The sequence below is a fragment of the Vespa crabro genome, chromosome 7 (genome assembly GCF_910589235.1).
Source record: "Vespa crabro chromosome 7, iyVesCrab1.2, whole genome shotgun sequence".
Taxonomy (NCBI): Eukaryota; Metazoa; Arthropoda; class Insecta; order Hymenoptera; family Vespidae; genus Vespa; species Vespa crabro.
In genome coordinates, this window is record NC_060961.1 from 5,826,648 (window position 1) to 5,846,916 (window position 20,269).

General features: G+C 40.7%; 2 protein-coding genes across 21 annotated transcripts in view; one reads left to right on the plus strand and one right to left on the minus strand.

Moving 5' to 3' along the window:
- Positions 1-19,170, minus strand: part of LOC124425578 (ELAV-like protein 1) — a 44,268-nt gene extending 25,098 nt beyond the window's left edge. For 4 of the 19 annotated variants that reach the window (XM_046966116.1, XM_046966113.1, XM_046966112.1 and 1 more), the window contains exon 1: positions 1,072-2,780. The gene's annotated coding sequence lies outside the window, so the exon portion shown is untranslated. Of the gene's footprint in view, positions 1-1,057; positions 2,799-8,214; positions 8,901-9,353; positions 10,895-18,529 lie in introns of those variants that run through there. The other 15 variants (XM_046966115.1, XM_046966108.1, XM_046966119.1 and 12 more) reach the window with 13 other exon arrangements.
- Positions 12,495-18,281, plus strand: LOC124425576 (cytosolic carboxypeptidase 6). 2 transcript variants are annotated; one of them, XM_046966094.1, is made up of 8 exons: positions 12,495-13,628; positions 13,700-15,578; positions 15,764-16,128; positions 16,204-16,640; positions 16,718-16,921; positions 17,042-17,265; positions 17,389-17,584; positions 17,716-18,281. In XM_046966094.1, the coding sequence occupies exons 2-8, from the start codon at positions 15,518-15,520 to the stop codon at positions 18,053-18,055; spliced, it is 1,827 nt and encodes a 608-aa protein (XP_046822050.1). In that variant the 5' UTR covers positions 12,495-13,628; positions 13,700-15,517; the 3' UTR covers positions 18,056-18,281. The 2 variants fall into 2 exon arrangements, with proteins under 2 accessions (XP_046822050.1, XP_046822049.1); XM_046966093.1 differs by having other exon boundaries at positions 12,495-15,578.
- Positions 19,171-20,269: the final 1,099 nt, after the last annotated feature.

Sequence of the window (20,269 nt, forward strand, 5' to 3'; positions counted from 1 at the left end):
ACGATGATAGTAGTAGTAGTAGAAGAAGTAGTAGTAGTAGAGTAGTAGTAGTAGTAGTTGTTTGTAGTAACAACGCGAGGCACGCGGAGGGTTATTTCTCAAGGGTTAAAGTTCGATTTCCACGAACGCCGGTAGATACGATCTTCGGCCGCTGGCCAGGTGGCCATGGCGACGGATCGTGAAAATCGCGTGGCCGGGACCGATCAATACGAGCGCGGCTGCTACAACGTCTCCGCCCCTCTCTGTTACCCTCCCCTTTGCCGTATAGCCCCCCTACACCCCTTGCCACAAATCCCCTCCCCCACTTCTTTTATGTTCTTCCATCACTCTTTCTCTCTCTTGTTCACTTGGCGTGAGCACACAAGACCAAGAGAGTGAGCGAGATGGATGTATATATATATATATATATGTATACATATATATATATATATAAAAGAAAGAAAGAAAGAGAAAACTACACTTCCACCCGAGGCAGTACCATGACGACGCACACGCGCACAGGCGCGCGCGCGCGCGCGTACACAATCTCACGCACACATAAGTGCGTTGACACGCAGCAGCAGCAGGAGCAGTAACAGCAGCAGTAGCAGCAGCAGCAGCAGCAGCGCATACGGAAGGGGAAAGAGAGAGAGAGAGATAGGAGAGAAGGGAGGAAAGAGAGGGAGAGAGAAAAAAGTATGGGGAGGGGAAGCGCGCACGCTAGACACGCATAGAAAGAGATAAAGATAAGGAAAGAGAGAGAGAGAGAGAGAAAGAGTGAGAGAATGCGAGAAAAAGAAACGACGAGAAAGAGAAAGAAAGAAAGAGAAAGAGAGATGGCACGAGCGAGGGGTGAGAACCAACTCGTCGACGTTCCACGAAACTTTCGCGTGGCACGTGCTCTCTCTCAAACGTTCCAGAAGAAGGGAGGAAGGGGAAAGGAAGGAAAGAGAGAGAAAAAAAAGGAGAGGACATAAAAAGAAAAAGTCAAGAGGAGAAAGAGAAAGAAAAAGATGAAGAAGATGAAGAAGAAGAAAGAGAAGAAAAGAATGACACAGAGAAAAAGGAGGACGCTTACTTGTATCTTCTTACCTGTCGTCCTTCGTTCACCTCTCTCACTCTCACTTCCCCAAAAAATAATCCAGGCTATCCCTTATCCCTTTGTATATTTTAATGCGTCTCTATGTTCGCTTTATCACAAGTCCAATTTTTTTTTCTTTCCCTTCGTTCGTTCGTTTCTCGTTTCTTTCTGTCTTTTTTCTTTTTCTCTATCTCTGTCTCTGTCTGTCTCTCTCTCTCTCTCTCTCTGTCTCTCTTTCTCTCGACTCCCTGTCCTTCCTTCTTTCCTTCCGTTCTCCAATTTCTTTCTTTTTTTTTCTTTTCTTTCTTTTTCCTTTCTTATTATTACCCGGTATCGCACGTGAAATCAAGTACTGAAAAGGAAAGAAAGAAAATCTTTCCTTTTCTTCGCTGCTTTTTTTTCTTTTTTTTTTTTTTAGTATTATTAATATTATTTGTATTTCTTTTTATTTTCTCTTCTCACTCGAGAGACTATGTATGTCTCTCTCTTTTTCTCTCTTTTTTTTTTTCTTTTTCTTTAATCTGGTTTCAAAGAAAACTTTGAAACGTGACAGGCCACGAACGGTCTACGTTCTTTTTTCCTCGGATCCTCTTCTTGTCTCTATATTCTCGAATGCAACGCGAATCTTCTTTTTTCTCTATTTCTTCTTCTTCTTCTTCTTCTTCTTCTCTTATCACGCTCTCGCACCACCGCCCGGAACGGAAGGGGAAATCAATGAAAGAAAAGTACAACGACGCGGGCGCACGTAAATCGGCATTTATATTTCGCCTTTCCCTCGAAATGATACTCTCTCTTTTTCTCTTCCTCTCGCTTTTCCGAGGGAGAGAGATACGCGTTAGTAACACACACGTTTAATTTCACCACGACGACGGCGACGACGGCAACGACGACGACGACGACGACGAAGAAGAAGATGAAAACCGACGTCGTATCGCGCTCATTCGTCTCTTCCTCTATTCCAGGAGGAAAGAGGAGAAGAGGTGAAGGAGGAACGAGGACGTGTGAAGAGAAAGAACTCGCGTGCGAGCTTTGTGTTAACGCGTGTCTACTTATACGTACGTCTCTCTCTCTCTCTTTGTATATATGCGTACGTGCGTATTTGGTGTGTGTGTATATATATGTATATATATATATATATGATGTCCGAGTATTCTTTCGACGTACACGTTGTATATGTTATGTATTTATATGTGCGCGCGTGTATGCGTATAATTTTCTTCGCGTCGATTAGTTCAAAAAGAGGAAAAAGAGAGAGATAGATAGATAGATCAATAGATAGATAGATAGATAGATAGATAGAAAGAAAAAAAGAGAAAGAGAGAGAGAGAGAGAGATAGCTAGAGCACGAAGGATGAAGAAAAAGGAAAAGATTAAGAAGAGGCGAGATTATGGAAGAAGGAAATCGCGAGACGATAAATTAAAGCGTTAAATACTAGACTAAGGAAACAGAAGGAACGACGCGTTACGGGCGGAGGCTACCTAGAGACTGAACGCACACGTCCCTTCGCGAACGACTCGTAACACGACTCGAGACGAGTCAGCATGCGCTCGGTCGTACTCGGCGTGTGTTCGGTAAACTTCGGCCGATACTACGGTAGCGACACGAGCGACGAGCGCGACACGAGCGACGAACGATGAGGAGGACGACAACGACGACGGCGACGGCGACGGCAATGATGACGATGATGACGATGACGACGATGACGGCGATGACGACGGCGGCGGTGGCGGTGGTGGCGGTGGCGGCGGCAGCGAGCGTGTACGCAACACCCCTCCTACTGTTACGACGACGCTATGATTCGCTTCGCTCGTTCTTCACTCTTCTTTTACCCTTCCCCTCTTGTTAGGGAGGGTTTCATGATCGAACCTTAAAGGAGGGGAAAAAAAGGAACGAATTTACGGATGCCATCGATCTCTCGGAGACATCTCCATTTTGCTAAATTTCGATGCTGCTGCAAGAATATTCCTTTCAAAAAAATGAGAAATTATAAAGAAGAAATAAAAACAATAAGACCGTCGTGTTCGATATCAACTTTCTTTCTTTCTTTCTTTCTTTTTTTTTTTTTTGGTTTTTTTCTTTCTTTCGTTTAATCTTCCTCGATATTACGACGATTTGTCCAATGTTTTATTAATATTGTTAATTGGAGATTAATGAATAGAGAATGTTATGAGAATCGATCCTTTTCGGATACATACATACATACATATGTATGTATCTACGAGTATCCCTTCATCGTATGCTATTGAAAAGAGTGCGTTCCCTTCGAAGTCTCTCGCCTACCCCCTTCATCCTCTCATTGTAGATCACAACCACCCCCTGTACGTTTTTTCATCCGGTCCAACTACCCTATCGCATCGAGATAAGGGTCCTTCTTTAGCCTCGTTCAACCTTCCCCTTAGTATCCCAAACGAGTTCCCTCGAAACCACAACCTACGCTACCGTAAGGACAACGCGAAACTTTCGTCCTCTAACTATAAAATATACGACACGTTCAAGGTTTCTCTCTCTCTCTCTCTCTCTTTCTCTTTTTTCTGTCTCTCTTTTTTTTTTTACTCTTGCCTATTCCATTACACCATCCTCGTTTATAGTCATAAAGTTGGGATGGAATTTAAAGAAGAGAAAAGAAAAGAAAAGATGTGATGATTAACCTTGATATTAAATATTCAATACACGTACGTTACGTTCATTTTGGTGAATTTTTTACGATTCTCATTGAGATCTCTTAGATCCTATTCCTTTCATTGTTGAAAAAGGTGGACGAACTTTCGAATTCTGAGAAAAGAAAGTTCACCGGCCAAGAACACCTTACCTACATCTTCCCTTTCCCCCTCCCAGTTTGGATTATCTTCCTGCTCCAATTCACTTCCATCGGTTCATCGATCCCCACTTCCGTTTGGACACCTTTACAAATCTGGGACGTGCCGTGCACACGGTATCACCTTTCGTTTCGTCCTACGAGACGCAAGGGATACGTGCAGCTTAGAATAGAGTTTCTGGAGATCATCCAGCTTTGCTAGGTTTTTCTCTTTTTATTTTTTTTTGTTTGTTTTTTCTTTTTTTTTCTTTCTTCATACCAACACATTCTTTTCTTCTTTCATCACAACCTTGCACTACTGATGACCTTGAATCGTTACGAAAACGATTAACTCCTTTTACTGTTTCTTTTCTCTCTCCCTCTCTCTCTCTTTCTCTCTCTCTCTCTCTCTCTCTCTCTCTCTTCTCTGTCTCTCTCAATTGACCTTACAATGACATTTCTTTAGATAGATGGTTGGTACTCTTTTTGAAGAAAAAAAGAAGAAAAAAATATAGAGATCTATAATGCGACAGTCATAGGTCAATGGAGTGAAAGTGAACTCATGAGTGACCTCAACTCGAAATTTTTCGCACAACTGGAAACTTCCTTTCTTTCCCTCTGTCTGTCTCTATCTGTCTATCTGTCTATTTGTCTCTCTCTCTCTCTCTCTCTCTCTCTCTCTCTCTCTCTCTCCTTCTCACCTCCCCCTCCTCTCTCTCTCTCTCTCTCGAAAACGATGACGGACCAAAATTATGCAGCACTGACGAAACGAACCGGTGAAAACTTGGCTGCCGTGCCAATAACTACACTCTCAGAGTTTTTGGATACTTATTTCCGTTACCGCGTGCCGTAGAAGCTATGTCGAACAGTAACTTTCTTTTCGATGATACGTGATCGTTTTGTCTCGAATAAAAGAGAAAGGAAAAATCATACAAAGTATACGAGAAACAACGGGATTATATAGTGCTCGATTTGACTTATATTTTGGAAACAAAAATTTCTATTCGAATAAAAATGTATTTCCGGCGAAAATTATAAATAGATTTAGCGGAAAACAAAAAAAGAAAACGCTATTCCTCGGACTTACTACGTTCGTTTATTCTTTTGGCATTTCTTTATCCCGATAACTTTCGCAACATTTTTGCCTCACTATACTCGTAAAACTGTAGGAATGAATATTTATACATACATAACATCGACATTCCTCGCCCTCGTAAATCCTATTTTCAAGTAATTTTTGAGTTATTCTGTGTGCTTATGCGAAATTATCGTTCGATAAATCGAAGATCAATATTTTTGTGATACAATGATTGAAATAATATTATCGAATTATTTTATATGCTGGATTGAAATAATATGATATCTACTTAGAAAAGGACTTACGTTTAATCCATCCGATCGGTTTGATCGTTTACCCTGTTAATTCTTCGTAATTAGAAAGCGATCAGATAAATCTTTAAATAAATAATAAATTAGAAAATTAATGAACGCAATTGTCGGTTTATTTTTAATCGGTATCAGTATACTCTTAATAATTAAATAATCTATTATCAAAAGGATTAAAAGAAATATTGCAATTAGCAATTAATTATCGAGGGTAAAAGAAATTAAAAAAAAAGAAAAAAAAAAATAATAAAAAAAAAATAGTCGTCCACAGTAAGGGGGGAAAGGTTTCGTAACGATCGTGTATCTCAAAGAATGGAAGCAAACGCAGCCGACTCGACTGCCGTTCCGTTCCGTCTAGTCATGATCCAGCTGTCGTAATTTATATTTTTCGAGGGTTAGACCTACGCGGCAGTCATCGATCCGCATTAGAAAAGGGACGGATGTAATTGCACGTCGGCCATAGTTCGGTCAAAATTCTGTCCGGCTGTTCGGGGTTATTGAACCCTAGTACGGGGTCAGAAGAAATCGTCGATACTTCCATTAAATTTTCGATATCTTCGTCTCATTGTACGTATGTAGACATACATAAAGCGAAAGGAGAATTACGCGAGGTTATTTTAAAACGGTAACCTAGCTTCGGAAGTAAGAGGAGGTAAGAAGTAAGTGATGGTAACGACGGAATTGAAAAACATCGATGAATGAATCCATTTTAATGAGAACATCGCCGATGATGGATGGTGAATCTTTCAACGTGACAGACGAGATATAAAGTTAAGAGAACATATATATATATATATATATATATATAATAAAAAAATATATAAATAAAATAGATAGAGACAAGGTATACATAGATGTCTCTCTATATAGTTAGAAACAAGAGAGATGTCTCTCTTTCTCTCTCTCTCTCTCTTTCTCACATGAAATTATCGAACGCTCTTCGGCTGGTTGACGGACTTGAAGAGGGTGATAAATCAATTAAGCAGCCACGTAATCGTCGTGGCTCCTCGCGTTAATTACAAGCCAATTAATTTGTTCGGTGTTGTGAGAAATTCTCTGTTTTGACTGTAGGATTATTCGTATATATATATAGATCCTTATTATATACATATGTAACCGTGTATGCATGAACGAAAAGCAACGAAAATGTTATTCGTAAAGGTGATAATTATTTTGAGGAAGTAACGCGGGAAATTTGAAAAGAATCACTACTGCTGATGAAATTCTCATAATAGAGATAGTCGAAAGAAACCTTACACATATTGTTTCGTATGATCTACATGTCTACCTAAGTATGTATGTATGTATGTATGTATGTATGTATGTATGTATGTATGTATGTATATATATATATTTACGTAAAGACATATACATACATCTTATGAACTCTTACATAAGATAAATAGAAATTGTTGCTGTCGCGTGCATGAAAATAAAATGGAGGAGTAGCTATAGATAATAAGAAATCATCGGGAATCGGATAAATTAGTTGATACGAAAGCAAGTATAGTTTCTCTATTTCTCATTTCTTTCTCTAAGTTTTTTTTCTTCTATTCGTACCGGCGGAGTATAGTCTCGATCGATCGGTAAGTTTTGCGATGCATCGTTCCTCGGTCGTGATACTGGAGAACACATTTAGAAAGCCCGGCCGATCGATATAGCTTAATGTCCGCGGATACGCCTTCCTTCTTTCTCTCTCTCCCTCTCTCTCTTTTTCTTTTTCTGTCTCTCTTTCACTGACTAACTCTCTGTGCCTTTTTTCTACGCAAAAAGCTTACTGAAATAGATTCGTGGCATTGCACGTTAAGAAATGAGAAAGCCGAAGGGTAAAGGTTAAAAGTATACGAGATTATTACTATAAACGTATAAGACATTAACGTTCAGATAAACAATTGCGGATATCTGTATGTGGATACAGGGTTACCTTTTTGGTTTATAAAAAGTAACTTTAGTACTCTACGATCAATGCTCGTAGATACGAAAACGAAAATATAGATAATGATTTCGAATACGGAATGAAAAGTTGATGACGCTGAAACATACGAAGCCAAGTCCGAGGTACCTTTTATTAGAGGAATGAAACATCTATGGTAGTCATTACCACGAAAAAAAAAAGAGAGAAAAAAGAGACAGAGTTGGCATCAGTGACATTACGTTGCTTTAATGGGTGTGACCGTGTGCGAATCGGTGAACAAGACTAAGCTGATGTATGTGTGTATGTGTGTGTGCGAGAGAGAGATAGGAAACGAGAGAGAAAGATAGAGAGCGAGAGAGAGATAGATAGAGACAGAAAGAGAGAGAGAGAGAGAGAGAGAGAGAGAGAGAGAGAGAGAGAAGTAAGTAGAAGCTCCATTGATTGGTTGCCGGCATGGAGGAAAGTTGCAGCTACCCCGGGGGTATATGAACCCCGATATAGTTCTCTCTCCATCTCTTTCTCTCCGTTCGCGTTTACCCTCGCTACGACTTCACCCCACAGCGAAACGCAGGCGCGTCACATGGACCCAGAAACGATCAATACCTAAGGTTCCACTAGACCTGCCGATCTCTCTCCCTCTCTCCCTCTCTCTCTCTCTCTCTCTCTTTTCCTCTCTTTCTCTCTCTCTCTCTCTCTCTCTCTCTCCTCCCTTATGCCTTTTACACCCCACGCCGATAGTGGATGCAAATCGGTAAATCTTTGATATTACGACAGTTATTTCCGAAAAGTTCTACTCTAAAAAAAAAAAAAGATAAAGAAAAGAAAGAACAGTCTAGAAGAATTGAATGATGCATCAATTTGTAGTGGGAAAGGGATACAAATAAATAGGTAAAAAACAAGGGCTCCGAACCGAACTTGTATTTTCTTTTTTTTTTTTTTTCTTTTTTTGTCTCAAATCTCACTGTCAACGAAATCTTCCTCAACGGCTAATCGCAAGATACGAAGTAGGGGCAAGAAGGAAGAGGGTAGTTTATAAAAGCGAACTACTTTCCGCTTACACTTTCATCTCTCACGCACCATTTTGATCAGGGCCGTCACGGCCGGAAGTGTCCCTCTCGAGACTTCCTGCTTGTCCTCGAGAAGGAGCCACGGTGCCGGTTGATCGAGGACACGGTCCATCGTGGATCCGGATGTACCCTTGCGCACGCTCTGGACGCTCTCCATATTGTGTTTACCACTTTCTTTTTTATTCTCTCTCTTTCTTTCTCTTTCTTTCTCTCTTTCTCTTTCTCTCTCTCTCTCTCTTTCCCTCTCTCTCTCTCTCTCTCTATTTATCTATTTCTTTCGTTTCGTATTATTTTGATCATTTCATATTACTTTTTCATATTCCCTTTTTAATTCTCCTCCTCCTCCTCCTCCACATTTTCCTTCTTTTTATCTTATTCTGGATTTATGAGAATGACCGATGTTAGGCTCGTTCGTACGAGTTAATTTCATTTTTTTTTCTCGAAGTATAAGAAGAAAAATCATGGCTTTATACGTGGTTCGATGCTTCGCATGGCGTTCTTGGATTGGAAAAGAGAGATGATGGCGTCGGTCTGAATCGCATTCTCGTGTGTGCTCGCGCTTTCAGGGTGCCACGCCCTAACTTCTCCGGGATACAAAGTTGCACCGCGGCGAGCGACACCTCACGGGCTAAATCTCTCCCCTCTGATCGACGTACGCTGATCTTCCTCCTCGATGTCTACGGCACGATATCGTTGAAACATGTTACGAGATGAACGTTTTCCATCGATATTTCAACTTCGATTTAAACAATGGCAAAGAACAAAAAATATATCTCTTAAATCACCAATTATCATAAATAATATATAATTAAAGAAACGGAAAATAGGAAGACAAATTGAAGCCGCCGGATCAGCGGATCGGCGATCGAGGAGAGACGATCATATAGAATACAATATGGTGGATGGAACGCACGTTTCTGCCGGTACCGAAAAAAACGGCAGAACGTTTGATAATACATAATCAATGGTGTATGTAATCATAATAATGTAATGACAATAATAATAACAACAACGATAATATAACGAGATAAGAGGAATCAACGATAATAATAATAATAATTCGGGTTTAAGGTTAATAATAAGCACATAATAATAATAAACAACGAAAGTAAAGAAAGAAACGAACATACCGGTTAACGATGAAAATCAGTGGTTGGAGGATGCCGATATCTGGGCGCAGAACGGAACGACGACCGGGTTTTTAGACGTTTCTTTTACCGGCGACGACGACGATGACGACGACGACGACGGCCTGACGACGACGACGACGACGACGACGAAGACGACGACCTGACGACGACTTGACGAGGACAACGACGAGGACGACGGTGATACGTATATTATCACGACGGATGGGTGTGTTCGCGTGACTCGGATTTTTTCTCTCTCTCTCTTTGTGCTTTTTCTTAAACGAATTTAAAAAAGAGAAGAATATCGGAAAATCTTTTCAACGACTTCTCGCGAAATACGTACGACGTGACTCTAAGGAATCCCTCTTTCTCGCTTACTCTTTTTTTCTTTTTTTTTTTTTTTTTTTATTTTAAATTGAATTTTTAAATTGAATTACTTTTAACAATAACTTTGTTTTTCTTCTTCTTCTTTTCACTGGGCGCCAACGAACGAGAAGAGAGAAAAAAAAGATAAAGAAAGAAGAAAAACGATTAAACACGTTCGTCCCCGCCGATTGGTCCTCTTTCTCTCTTAAATTTCCGACACAATAATTTTCTCGCCCCCACCTTTTCTCCTCCCCACAATTTCTCCTCCTCCCGTGATATATCCTCTTGTTATCTTCACGTGATCGAAGAAGAATCTTCCGGACGAAGAATTCAAGGATAGTCTTTACGAGTACGAGAGAGAAAGATCGGATATATTTATCTCTATCTCTCTATCTCTGTCCTTCTTTCACCTTGAGATCGGCGATGATGCGATGAAGGGAGGTCAATGATCGGAAGCTGAGAGCCGACTTCCGGAGAAACGGAGAGAGAAGGGGAGCGAGATGGAAGCCGAGGAAATGGGAGAGAAAGGTGCAGGGTGATGATCGGAAATAATAAATGGAATCATAAAATCTACGGATTCGAGATGAACACCGTGGGCACGTGGAAGTAAAACTCACGAAGATACACACATGCGCTTGAGCAATATTTAGATTTTTTTCCTTTAGTAGTTAACCGATCTCTCTCTCTCTCTCTCTCTTTCTTTCGGTCTCGCTCTCTCTTTCTCCGTTTCGATCGCGAACACGATCTCCCTCTCCTCCGTACGTAGTTGAACAACGATACAATACTTTTCTTTCTTTGTTTCTTTCGTTTGTGTTCTCCTTAAACTGTGAGGACGATGAGGACGACGACGACGACAACGACGACAACGACGACGACGACGACGACGACGACGATAACGACGACGACGACGACGACGACGACGATGTTTTATGTATTTTCAACGTGTACGAATGTATATATATATATATGTATATACACACATATATATATATGCTATTTATACATACATATATATATATATATATATATATATATACACACAATTATATGTTATACATCGAATCAAAGGGCCAAAAAATGAGGAATATGTAGAATCAAAGATTAAGAATGTTGCGGGTTATAACGGTGTCTACAACGCAATGCCTTTATGTGGTGCGGTAACTAAACTGAGGAGGCCAGGCTCTGATGGTACCGGCTGCACCCTCCGGACACCGCCAGCATCACCACCACCTCCACCACCAACGCTACCACCCCCACGACCCTGAACGAAAGAGGGGTGGAACTTTAAGAGAAGGGGTGTACGCGCGTATTTGTGTTGTATATATGCTGCATATATATACACGCTGGAGTATGGCATACAGAGGAAAGGATAAAAAAGAAGACGCTAGGTGAGAACGATAGCGCGCAGGCGTTCGAGACCAGGAAGAAGGAGAAGAGAAAAGAGTCGAGCTCGGGTTAGCCGAGTTTTCAATTTCACGAGTTGGCAAACCTGACTGGTATAGAGTAACGGGAGGAGACTTCACCCTCGATGACGACTCTTGTGGGGTGAATCGTAAAACGAGGAGGGTGACGTACGGTTTCTAGCATTCCATCGTTCGCGATCTCCTTTCTATTGTTCCTCCTTGCCCCTTACTCAACCCCCTTTCGTCGATCGTGATTTATTTACGAATCGGTGCTTCATGAATTTATTATAGTGTACTGACCGAAGTAAACGAACGTGAATTGGAGTATTACTATTTTTCAATTCGGCTGATTTTAATCTATTATCAATGCCACTTTGCATTGTTATTTTTGAAAAAGATCGAGGAATTCGAGCTCCAATCGATTCAGAAATTGGATGATAGTTGTGGCAGCATCCATCAAATCTATTTGATCCTCTTTCGAAAGGGAGGAACCGCGAAAAGGAGAGCTTTCGTTGAATTAAAAAAAAAAAAAAAGAAAAGAAAAGAAAAGAAAAGAAAAAGAAAAGAAAAAAGAAAAAAAAGAAAGAGAAAAGAAAAGAGAAAAAGAATAACGGGAGAGGATGATTCGCATGCGCAGACGGATTCGTGGTAGGGTGGAAGTCTGCTTTGGGGGAAACTAGGGCTTGCAAGTACCTCGGAGCGACGAGGCGCTTGAAAGCTGGTAGTAGTAGTAACAGGAGGAGGAAAAGTAGGAGAGCGCAATATCGAAGACTTGTCTGCGCAGACGTCGAAGTGAAAATTGGCAGAACCTTTGGCAGGGTGTTCCCTGCGCCCTCGTAAAATCATTTCCCGGTCGTTACGGTCCGCCCAAATTTCTATGTCTTTTCCTGTTTTTAACGGCCTAATCGGATGTCCTATCTTAAAATGAGGGCATTGACCAGAAAATAAATTCAAATCCAGATTAATCGATTTCCTTATAACTACGCGAGAAGCCCGATGAAAAAACAACCGTGCTAAAAGATTAATATATAAAAAAAAAATCTTCATTCAAAATTGAATTCACAATTGGATACATTGAAAAATCAACCTCTATATTCTAACGCAACACATAAATCATTACAGCACGTTCTCAAGTAACGTTCAATTTATGATGGTCACAATTTACTCTTTGTTCTGATACTTTCGTTCGGATTCAATGTTACATCGAGTTGGTTGCACCCGCTCACGAGCCCTCGTTCCCTTCTTCCTACGCCACTGGACTCGCCGACTCCGCCAGGAGGGGAAGTATCAGACAGCAGAGGGGTTTCGAATATCGATCTCCCGCGTTCTACCAGTCATTCACTCTCGCGTGTGTGAAACGAAACGTACCAACACATGGATATTTCGAATTGGCGAAGAGAGAAAGAGAGAGAGAGAGAGAGAGGTGGGAGTGAGGAGGCAGGAGAGGAATGGGAGGAGGAGAGAAGCATTCACCAGGGAATCCCAGGCAAAGCTCAGGGGAAGAGGGCAGTCGACAGCCAACCAGGAACTACCAACGACACAGCTAGTCCAGAAAAATGTCATGCTACCTCAGAGCTCTGGGCTCTGTGTTTCTACACCTACGCAGCCTCTCTCTCTTTCTCTTTCTCTCTCTCTCTCTCTCTCTCTCTCTCTCTCTCTCTCTCTCTCTCTCTCTCTCTCTCTCTTTCTTTCTTTCTCTCTGTTTTCCCTTCCTTCACCCTATATCATGTATTTCACCCGTTTGCGCTGAAGTCTCCCTACTCTAAGGGTTGCTTCAGACTATACGCATGCGCATAATGTTCAACATCGCTTTACTCTCGAGCTTTTTCACCTCTTCTTCTCCCTCTCCCACTTCCCCTCCTCTCTCTCTCTCGCTCTCTCGCTCTCTCTCTCTCTCTCTCTCTCTCTCTTTCTCTCTCTCTCTCTCGCTCTCTTTCTCTCTACGCAAATACGATGGACGAAACTTCACGCGCTTTCTTCGAAGATTATCTCGCGCATCTGCAAAAGACGCAGACGGTAATCTGTAAATTGTATCAGTGATTCTCAAATACTTCTTCCACGTTCAACAAAGATATCGTATTAATTTGTTAAATCGAAAATCTCTAATTCATTATTTTAAACGAGCTTCAAAAATAATAGGGTTGTAAAAGAATATTTTAAAAAATAAAATTTAATAATAATTTCTATATTAAAATATAGATTCTAGATAGGAATGAAATGGTTTGTCAAAAGGATCAGAAGTCCATTATAAATATTCAAAAGGGTTCGAGTAATAGAATAGCTTTAGGACAACTAATCCAAAGAAAAGACATATGTTCAAGTCTTTACACGTGTATACTTAATCTGTATATTTAATCTTCGTAACTCGATCTACGAGATTTATCAGGAAAGAGTCATTAAAGGTGATACGATCGAATGGTCTAGCAACGACATACTGATCAAAACTTCGTCCATTACTTTACATATTATTTTTACTAGAGTCAGATGAAAGTGAAGAAGGTAATAAGTTCGTACCCTATTTATCTATACCTACATTTTAAGGGACACGCAGATGATTTACAAAAGGAAATAATCTAGATAACGGATAGCATAGAGGTTCATGTATCGATTTAACAGAACCAAGGAAACCATCGTTGATCCTGGGTGGACATAGTGTCGCCAAGTCTGTTTGCTCGCGTAGTCCAGTTCGGTATAGGAGACTCTCGACAACAACTGCCAAAATGTCCAATGGTGAAGAAACTGGTACGTACGCACGCTATCGTAACTTTTCCGAGATTATGAAAATTCGAGCTTCAATCGCATGTTTCGTGACGGGCACCATAACACGTACTCCTTCACCTATCTATTCTTCTCCTGTTCGATGAAAATAAGGAAGGAAGGAAGGATCTCAGATGGAATTCTTAGCTAGAAGAGATCGATCGAATTGAAGAGAAAGAGGGAGAGAGTGTGAAGCCGTCGAGAGGGTCACGCGAGGAGGATCATCGGTTGATACGGTCACGTGCTCCACCCATTGCACCCTGACATTTGGCAACTACTTTCGCTCGTGCATACATAGTGATGAAATATCCACGCAAATATTGCCGACGAAATTGTTCTATCAAATCTTCGAGGTCTAAACCTCGAGTTTTGTATTGCTAAAATAATTTTAGATTGTTAATGATAAAACCTGACATCCAGAATAGCTTCATTTAAGATATAAACAATCTTTTGTAAATAATCAAGATAGAAAGTTTAAAATTGGTATAATACACGCGATCCTATATCAAATGCCATACAGTTTTGTGAATTGATCTAAATTCTTTGAAAATGTAAAAATACTTATCGGGAAGTATTGCTTGATTTCTACGAAGACGAAGTCACCGTCCAGCCATATAACATTATATCAAATACGTAGATGTTATCGTACCTTTTTAGCTTTCTTCGTGAATTATTGACAATTGTATCGCGAGGTCTTGACGCAAGAATGCTATAACCCAACGAACTACCCTTAGCTCTTCCTATTTCCTCCGTCAAGATTACAGACACTGACCTCAAACATTATCGTCATCGACCGTAACATTTACGTCTCCTATTATTCGATAGAAATAGATTGGCGATTCCTGTGTCTATATTCTAATGATAGATTCTTTTCTAAATAGAAATAGAATTTTCATTTCAATTTTTTTTTATAAGATAAAATAAAGCCAGACTTGAATATTGATATGAAAATTTTTATTTCCATTTCGAAGAAGTTATTAAAGTTAAATGCATTCCTAATATTAAAAGTTTACGATTGAATTTCAATAATCTATGGTTCTTTGAACCTGATGACTCGATTATACGATATAAAACTATAATTTGGTGTATTTAAATCGTTCCTACACAATAATCCTCTTAAAACTTGAAAACGTTTTAAACAAAGAAATAACTTCGAATCACGAAAACATGTATCTCTCACATACTCCATCGTCTCTCCATTCAATAGCTTCTTCTCCTTTCTATCGCTATGATTAGGATCGTCGTAAATCACGTGACTTGGAACGACTTTTACTTTAACCTTCTCACCAAGAAACAAGATAGCCCCGTCGAGAGGTCTCGAACGAGAAAGGAGATCGGTTGACGCTTGGCAGCCACGCGAGAATCCATGACGGAATGATCCGCCCTGACTGGAATCACCCACGCGAAATCACGAACTTACCAGATTCTTTTTTTGGTATAAGCACGAACACGAGAGGCAACGTGAGGATCAGCCGTTTAGCTTGAAATCCAAACTGAGATCGGTGTTTCTTGTTATCACGTAGATTGGTAGGTAGGCGGGTAACACCTAGCATGCTTTTCGAGTTGCTCGAAACGTTCAGTCTCTCGCTGTGTCTGCTACCAGCTGGATAACCTTAACAGAGCTTATTCGCGCGGCTAATGGCCTTTCACGGGGAAGGACGCGACCCTTTAGAGCACACCAGTCTTTATCAAAGAGCCGGTTAGACGACAACTTGAATTACGTGTGATCTTTCATCGTTAGGAAAACAAAACAAAAAGCAACTGCAATGTGTTTCAAAGAGTTACTATTATATATGATTTAGGTCATTTCGTAACGATAATCGTAAATCGAGGGAAATATTTTGTAGCATCGATACAATAAGTTAAAAATAAAATTGGTTTCAGAGAGCGAGGACAGTGATGCCGAAGGTGGTTTGGGAAACGTAAATAAACTTGTAATACGTCCACCCGGTCACAGTGGAAAAGCAAAGAAGGGACACATCTGTTTCGATGCCTCATTCGAAACCGGTAACTTGGGCCGAGTGGATCTCGTTTCAGAGTTCGAGTACGATCTCTTCATAAGACCGGATACCTGCAGCCCACGGCTTCGCTTGTGGTTTAACTTCACCGTTGACAACGTAAGATCCAATCAACGTGTTATATTCAACATAGTGAACATATCGAGGAGCATGAATCTCTTTCGAATTGGTATGGCGCCATTAGTTAAGAGCAACGGAAGACCAAAATGGCAAAGGATACCACGGGATCAGGTACGATTTATGCTTGCATTTTTTTTTTTTAATTTAATGTCATTTAACGTGCCTTTGTAAAATTTATTTTTTCAGCTTTTTTATTATAAATCACCGCAACATCAGAATCACTACGTGCTTAGTTTTGCATTCGCTTTCGACCGAGAAGACGAGGTCTACCAATTCGCTTTAACTTATCCGTATTCTTACAATCGGTACCTCGGACATTTGAATAATCTCAGCACCAGAATAGCTTATGTTCACAGAGAAACTTTAGCTACATCGATTCAAAAGAGGAAGGTCGAACTAATCACCATAAAATCCGATACGGATGACGATAAGGAATTAGCAAGGAAAGTAGTGGTGATTCTTGCGAGAATTCATCCAGGCGAATCACCGTCCTCGTTTGTTTGTCAAGGACTCATGGATTTTTTAGTCAGCACTCATCCGATCGCTCAGGTACTCAGGCATTACGTGATATTTAAAATTGTGCCAATGATCAATCCCGATGGAGTTTTCTTCGGTAATTACAGGTAATTATATCAGCGTATCATCCTAACAGTAAAATTTATTTTCAAATGCATACGAACATATACTAATATTATGACAGATCTACTTTGATGGGCATGGATTTGAATCGAAATTGGAATCGTATATCAGAATGGATCCACCCAACACTATCGGCAACCAAATCCATGTTAGAATCTTTAGATAAGAACACGCATACGCCATTAGATTGCGTTTTAGATCTACATGCACATACAAACGCAACGGGAGTCTTTGTTTACGGGAACACGTACGAAGACGTATATAGGTAACTCTAATCATTCTTCAAATGAGCACAGATAGTGTGAAAATAAATTATGAAATTTTTTTATGTACGATCCTCACTTTTGCGTATCATAATCTAACTCCACGGCTGCCAGCCTCTTAGGTACGAGAGACACATTGTTCTACCAAAGTTGCTCGCTCAACACACGGAGGACTACGATCTAGGAAACACGATGTATAATCAAGATCCTCACAAAGCTGGAACAGCACGTCGATATCTATGTTCCATTCTAAAAGAACACGTCAATTGCTATACCGTACAAGTATCAATGTATGGCTATTATAAGAAGGGAACACCGGATATTTTACCATATACAGAAGAGAGTTGTATCCTTTTGATGTAACACAAACAAATGACTTTGTCTTTGACTTTGAATAGATAATAGAATAAAGAGTAAGAAACAAGGAGAAATACAAATATTCGTCCTTAATTATCGATTATAATAATAGATTACAGACTCGGTCGAAATCTCGCACGAGTATTTCTGGAATATTACAAGTTAACCGGTTTGATACCGTGTGGACTTCCAAATCAACCATCGGATAAGCGTAATCGACGATCTCGTCAGAGTCATCATGTATCAAGGCAGCCACGTTCTAGAATGGCCAGAACACCAGCTCCTTTGCATCTAGCAAGCATTCACGAGTACGTAAATCATGTCCAAGTGAAGGAGGAGAACGGGAAAATGAGATCGATCGATCAGAATGTCGTTCCTTCGTCGTTTCGGATCACCATTATCTTCGTCATTATTAAAATTGTGGGGCTTTGACTTTCAGTTATTTCCGGGAGGACACAGAGCCGCTCCCGAACGCTTGTTACCGATCGATGAGTGGCACGCGTATGAGCCGGGCTGAAATTGCGATTGGAACTGGAACCGAAAGCGGAATTGGAATAGGAAGTGGAAGTGGAACGACGGGCGTCGACGAGTGCAGGTACCAGAGCTACAGGTTCCGGAGCCCCGGGGCACCGCTCGACAGGGTGCAAGCTCCGACAAGACGACCCACCGAGCCGAGGCTTACCATTATCGATTTCAATCAGCTGACAAGAGGCGGTTTGGAACTGGCCATGAGTAAGAACAAGACTAATCGTCATCGCGGTCGCTTTATGCTCCGGTGATAAAAATATGAAAAGAAATCAAATTTCGTTTTCTCGTCGACTCGCTTCAACGTATCGCACGTTACAACGATATTCCCATCTTATCTGCCGTCTTTCCTTAACATAATAATACCTTTAATACCATTTTTATATCCATATTATACATGTGATTAAAAAAAAAAATTATAGATTACAAACTTACATTGTACTGAGGTATTTGATAATAAATCATGATCACGTTTTAACAAGTTGCTAATTAAATTTGATCTAAAATAAATCATGCAAAATATAGTTTTTAATATCTAGATAAAGATGTATGATCTCTTTAATTTGGAAAATCTCTTAGAAAAAATCAATTCGTTAATCAAACTAATCTCAAATCAAAAACATAAAATGTATGATCAGTAAGACATGTAACATAGACATCAAAACCGGATAGGATAACAAACACAACGTAAGACACAAGATGAAGACAATGCATTTATCGATACATACCTGTTTGTGACAATTATGTTCCTAAAACTCAAGTGATCTGCAATCAATGTAGGAGCATTGGATGGATAGAAGACGCAGGTACTACGTGAGACGGTACACCTTTACAACGTACAGGACTTGTAAGAATACGCAGTTGCGCGCGGGGGTGTGTCCGCATATATTAACAACGATACGAGACGACGACAACGACAACGAACTGTCACGATGTTACCGAAATCGTACCCGTAAATTCAACCACGTAAATTAAGAAAAAAATCAATGGTAGTACATTCACGCGCTCTTTTTTACCCCGTTCTTTTTATTATTATTTTTTTGCTTCTTCTTCAACCGGCATACAACATTATACGTTTTTCCAAAGTGTGTGATGCGCGCGCGCGTGTGTTACAAACGTACATATACGTATATACGTCCCCACGTGTACATATATATCTTTTATATATCCATATGCTCTTCTTTCTTTTTTTTTTCTTATGTATGTAATATATGTATATGTATATATATGTCTATATATATGTATACGTCAGTCAATCGGAACTGAAGAGGAACTAAAACGGAAAGAAATGAAACTATAGCGAAAGAAGGGAGCAGACAAGCGACCAGTAGCTCTTCTACCCCTGGGCTCGAGACGGAACTGGCCCGTGGGCCGACGGACTTGAGACCTCGCCTGGCTGTTTTCCCTCTCTCTCATCCCCACCCGGCATCTCCTCCCTAGATCCGTACCAACCCTCTCCTCAACCTGGCGAACCCACCGACGCCCTTCTACCCTCTCTCTGTCTCTCTCTCTTTCCCAACCTCCCCCCTTTCTCTCTCTCTCTCTCTCTCTCTTTCTCTCTCTCTCCCCTTCCTACTCTTTCTCTCTCCCTATCTCCCGAACGGAGCTCCCGGTACTTTAGGGTTGGACAAGACCAGGGCGGTGGTCGTTGAACCAAGTATATAGACGAACTGTCTGCGTCGAACTAGTTGCGCAAGACACGCTCGCATCATCTTTCTCTTTCTCTCTCTCTTTCTCTCTCTTTTTCCTCCCTCGTTACGTCTCTCACGCATTACCCTCTTTCTATCTCTCTTTCTCGCTCGTTCGTTTGCTTCCACGCCTTCATTTTCCCCAGGAAAATCTACCAATATACGTATAATCGAGCAACGACACACTCATACACACACAAACAATAGGATGCAACTTCAGTCGGTTTTACGTGCATGCGTGTGCGAGGCGGCCTTTCCGGCCCGTCCTACTCTGCTTGCACCAGCAACCACCGACGACCACCACCACCATCGTCATCACCACCACCAACACCGCCACCAACAACATCACCACCATCAATATCACCACTACCACCTACCCGCTCACCACATTCTCTCCTCGTGTACTTGCGCGCCCTTCGTCGACTTTGGGCGAATCCACAAAAACCCAGAGTAACTGTACTTTGAACGGAAACCGAGTAAACCGACCAGCCAGGACAACATTTGCGTGCATGTTATATGTATGTGTTCACATGCTTCGATATAGAATCCTATAGGGGGAAAAAAAAAACCTTTATCTTTCTCTCTTTTTTCTTCTTCCCTTTTTTATCTTCTTTCATTTTGAAAGCAAACCTACGTAATATCGTTTGAAATGAGAATATCAATCGATGAAAAGTAAAGGACATCTTTGTTAATAATTCTGTTTTTCTATTTGATTCAATCTGACGTCGATATTACTTTGCATTTTCATTGAATGTTTCTTCAAAAATTCATACGATGAAT

What these genes read in the sequence shown, in the direction of transcription:
- LOC124425576 (XM_046966093.1), top strand. Translation starts at nt 15,518, where the DNA reads ATGGCCTTTCACGGGGAAGGACGCGACCCTTTAGAGCACACCAGTCTT. An exon ending in AAAGGATACCACGGGATCAG is followed by an intron (nt 16,129 to 16,203) that starts GTACGATTTATG and finishes TTATTTTTTCAG; the next exon opens with CTTTTTTATTATAAATCACC. An exon ending in ACCATATACAGAAGAGAGTT is followed by an intron (nt 17,266 to 17,388) that starts GTATCCTTTTGA and finishes TTATAATAATAG; the next exon opens with ATTACAGACTCGGTCGAAAT.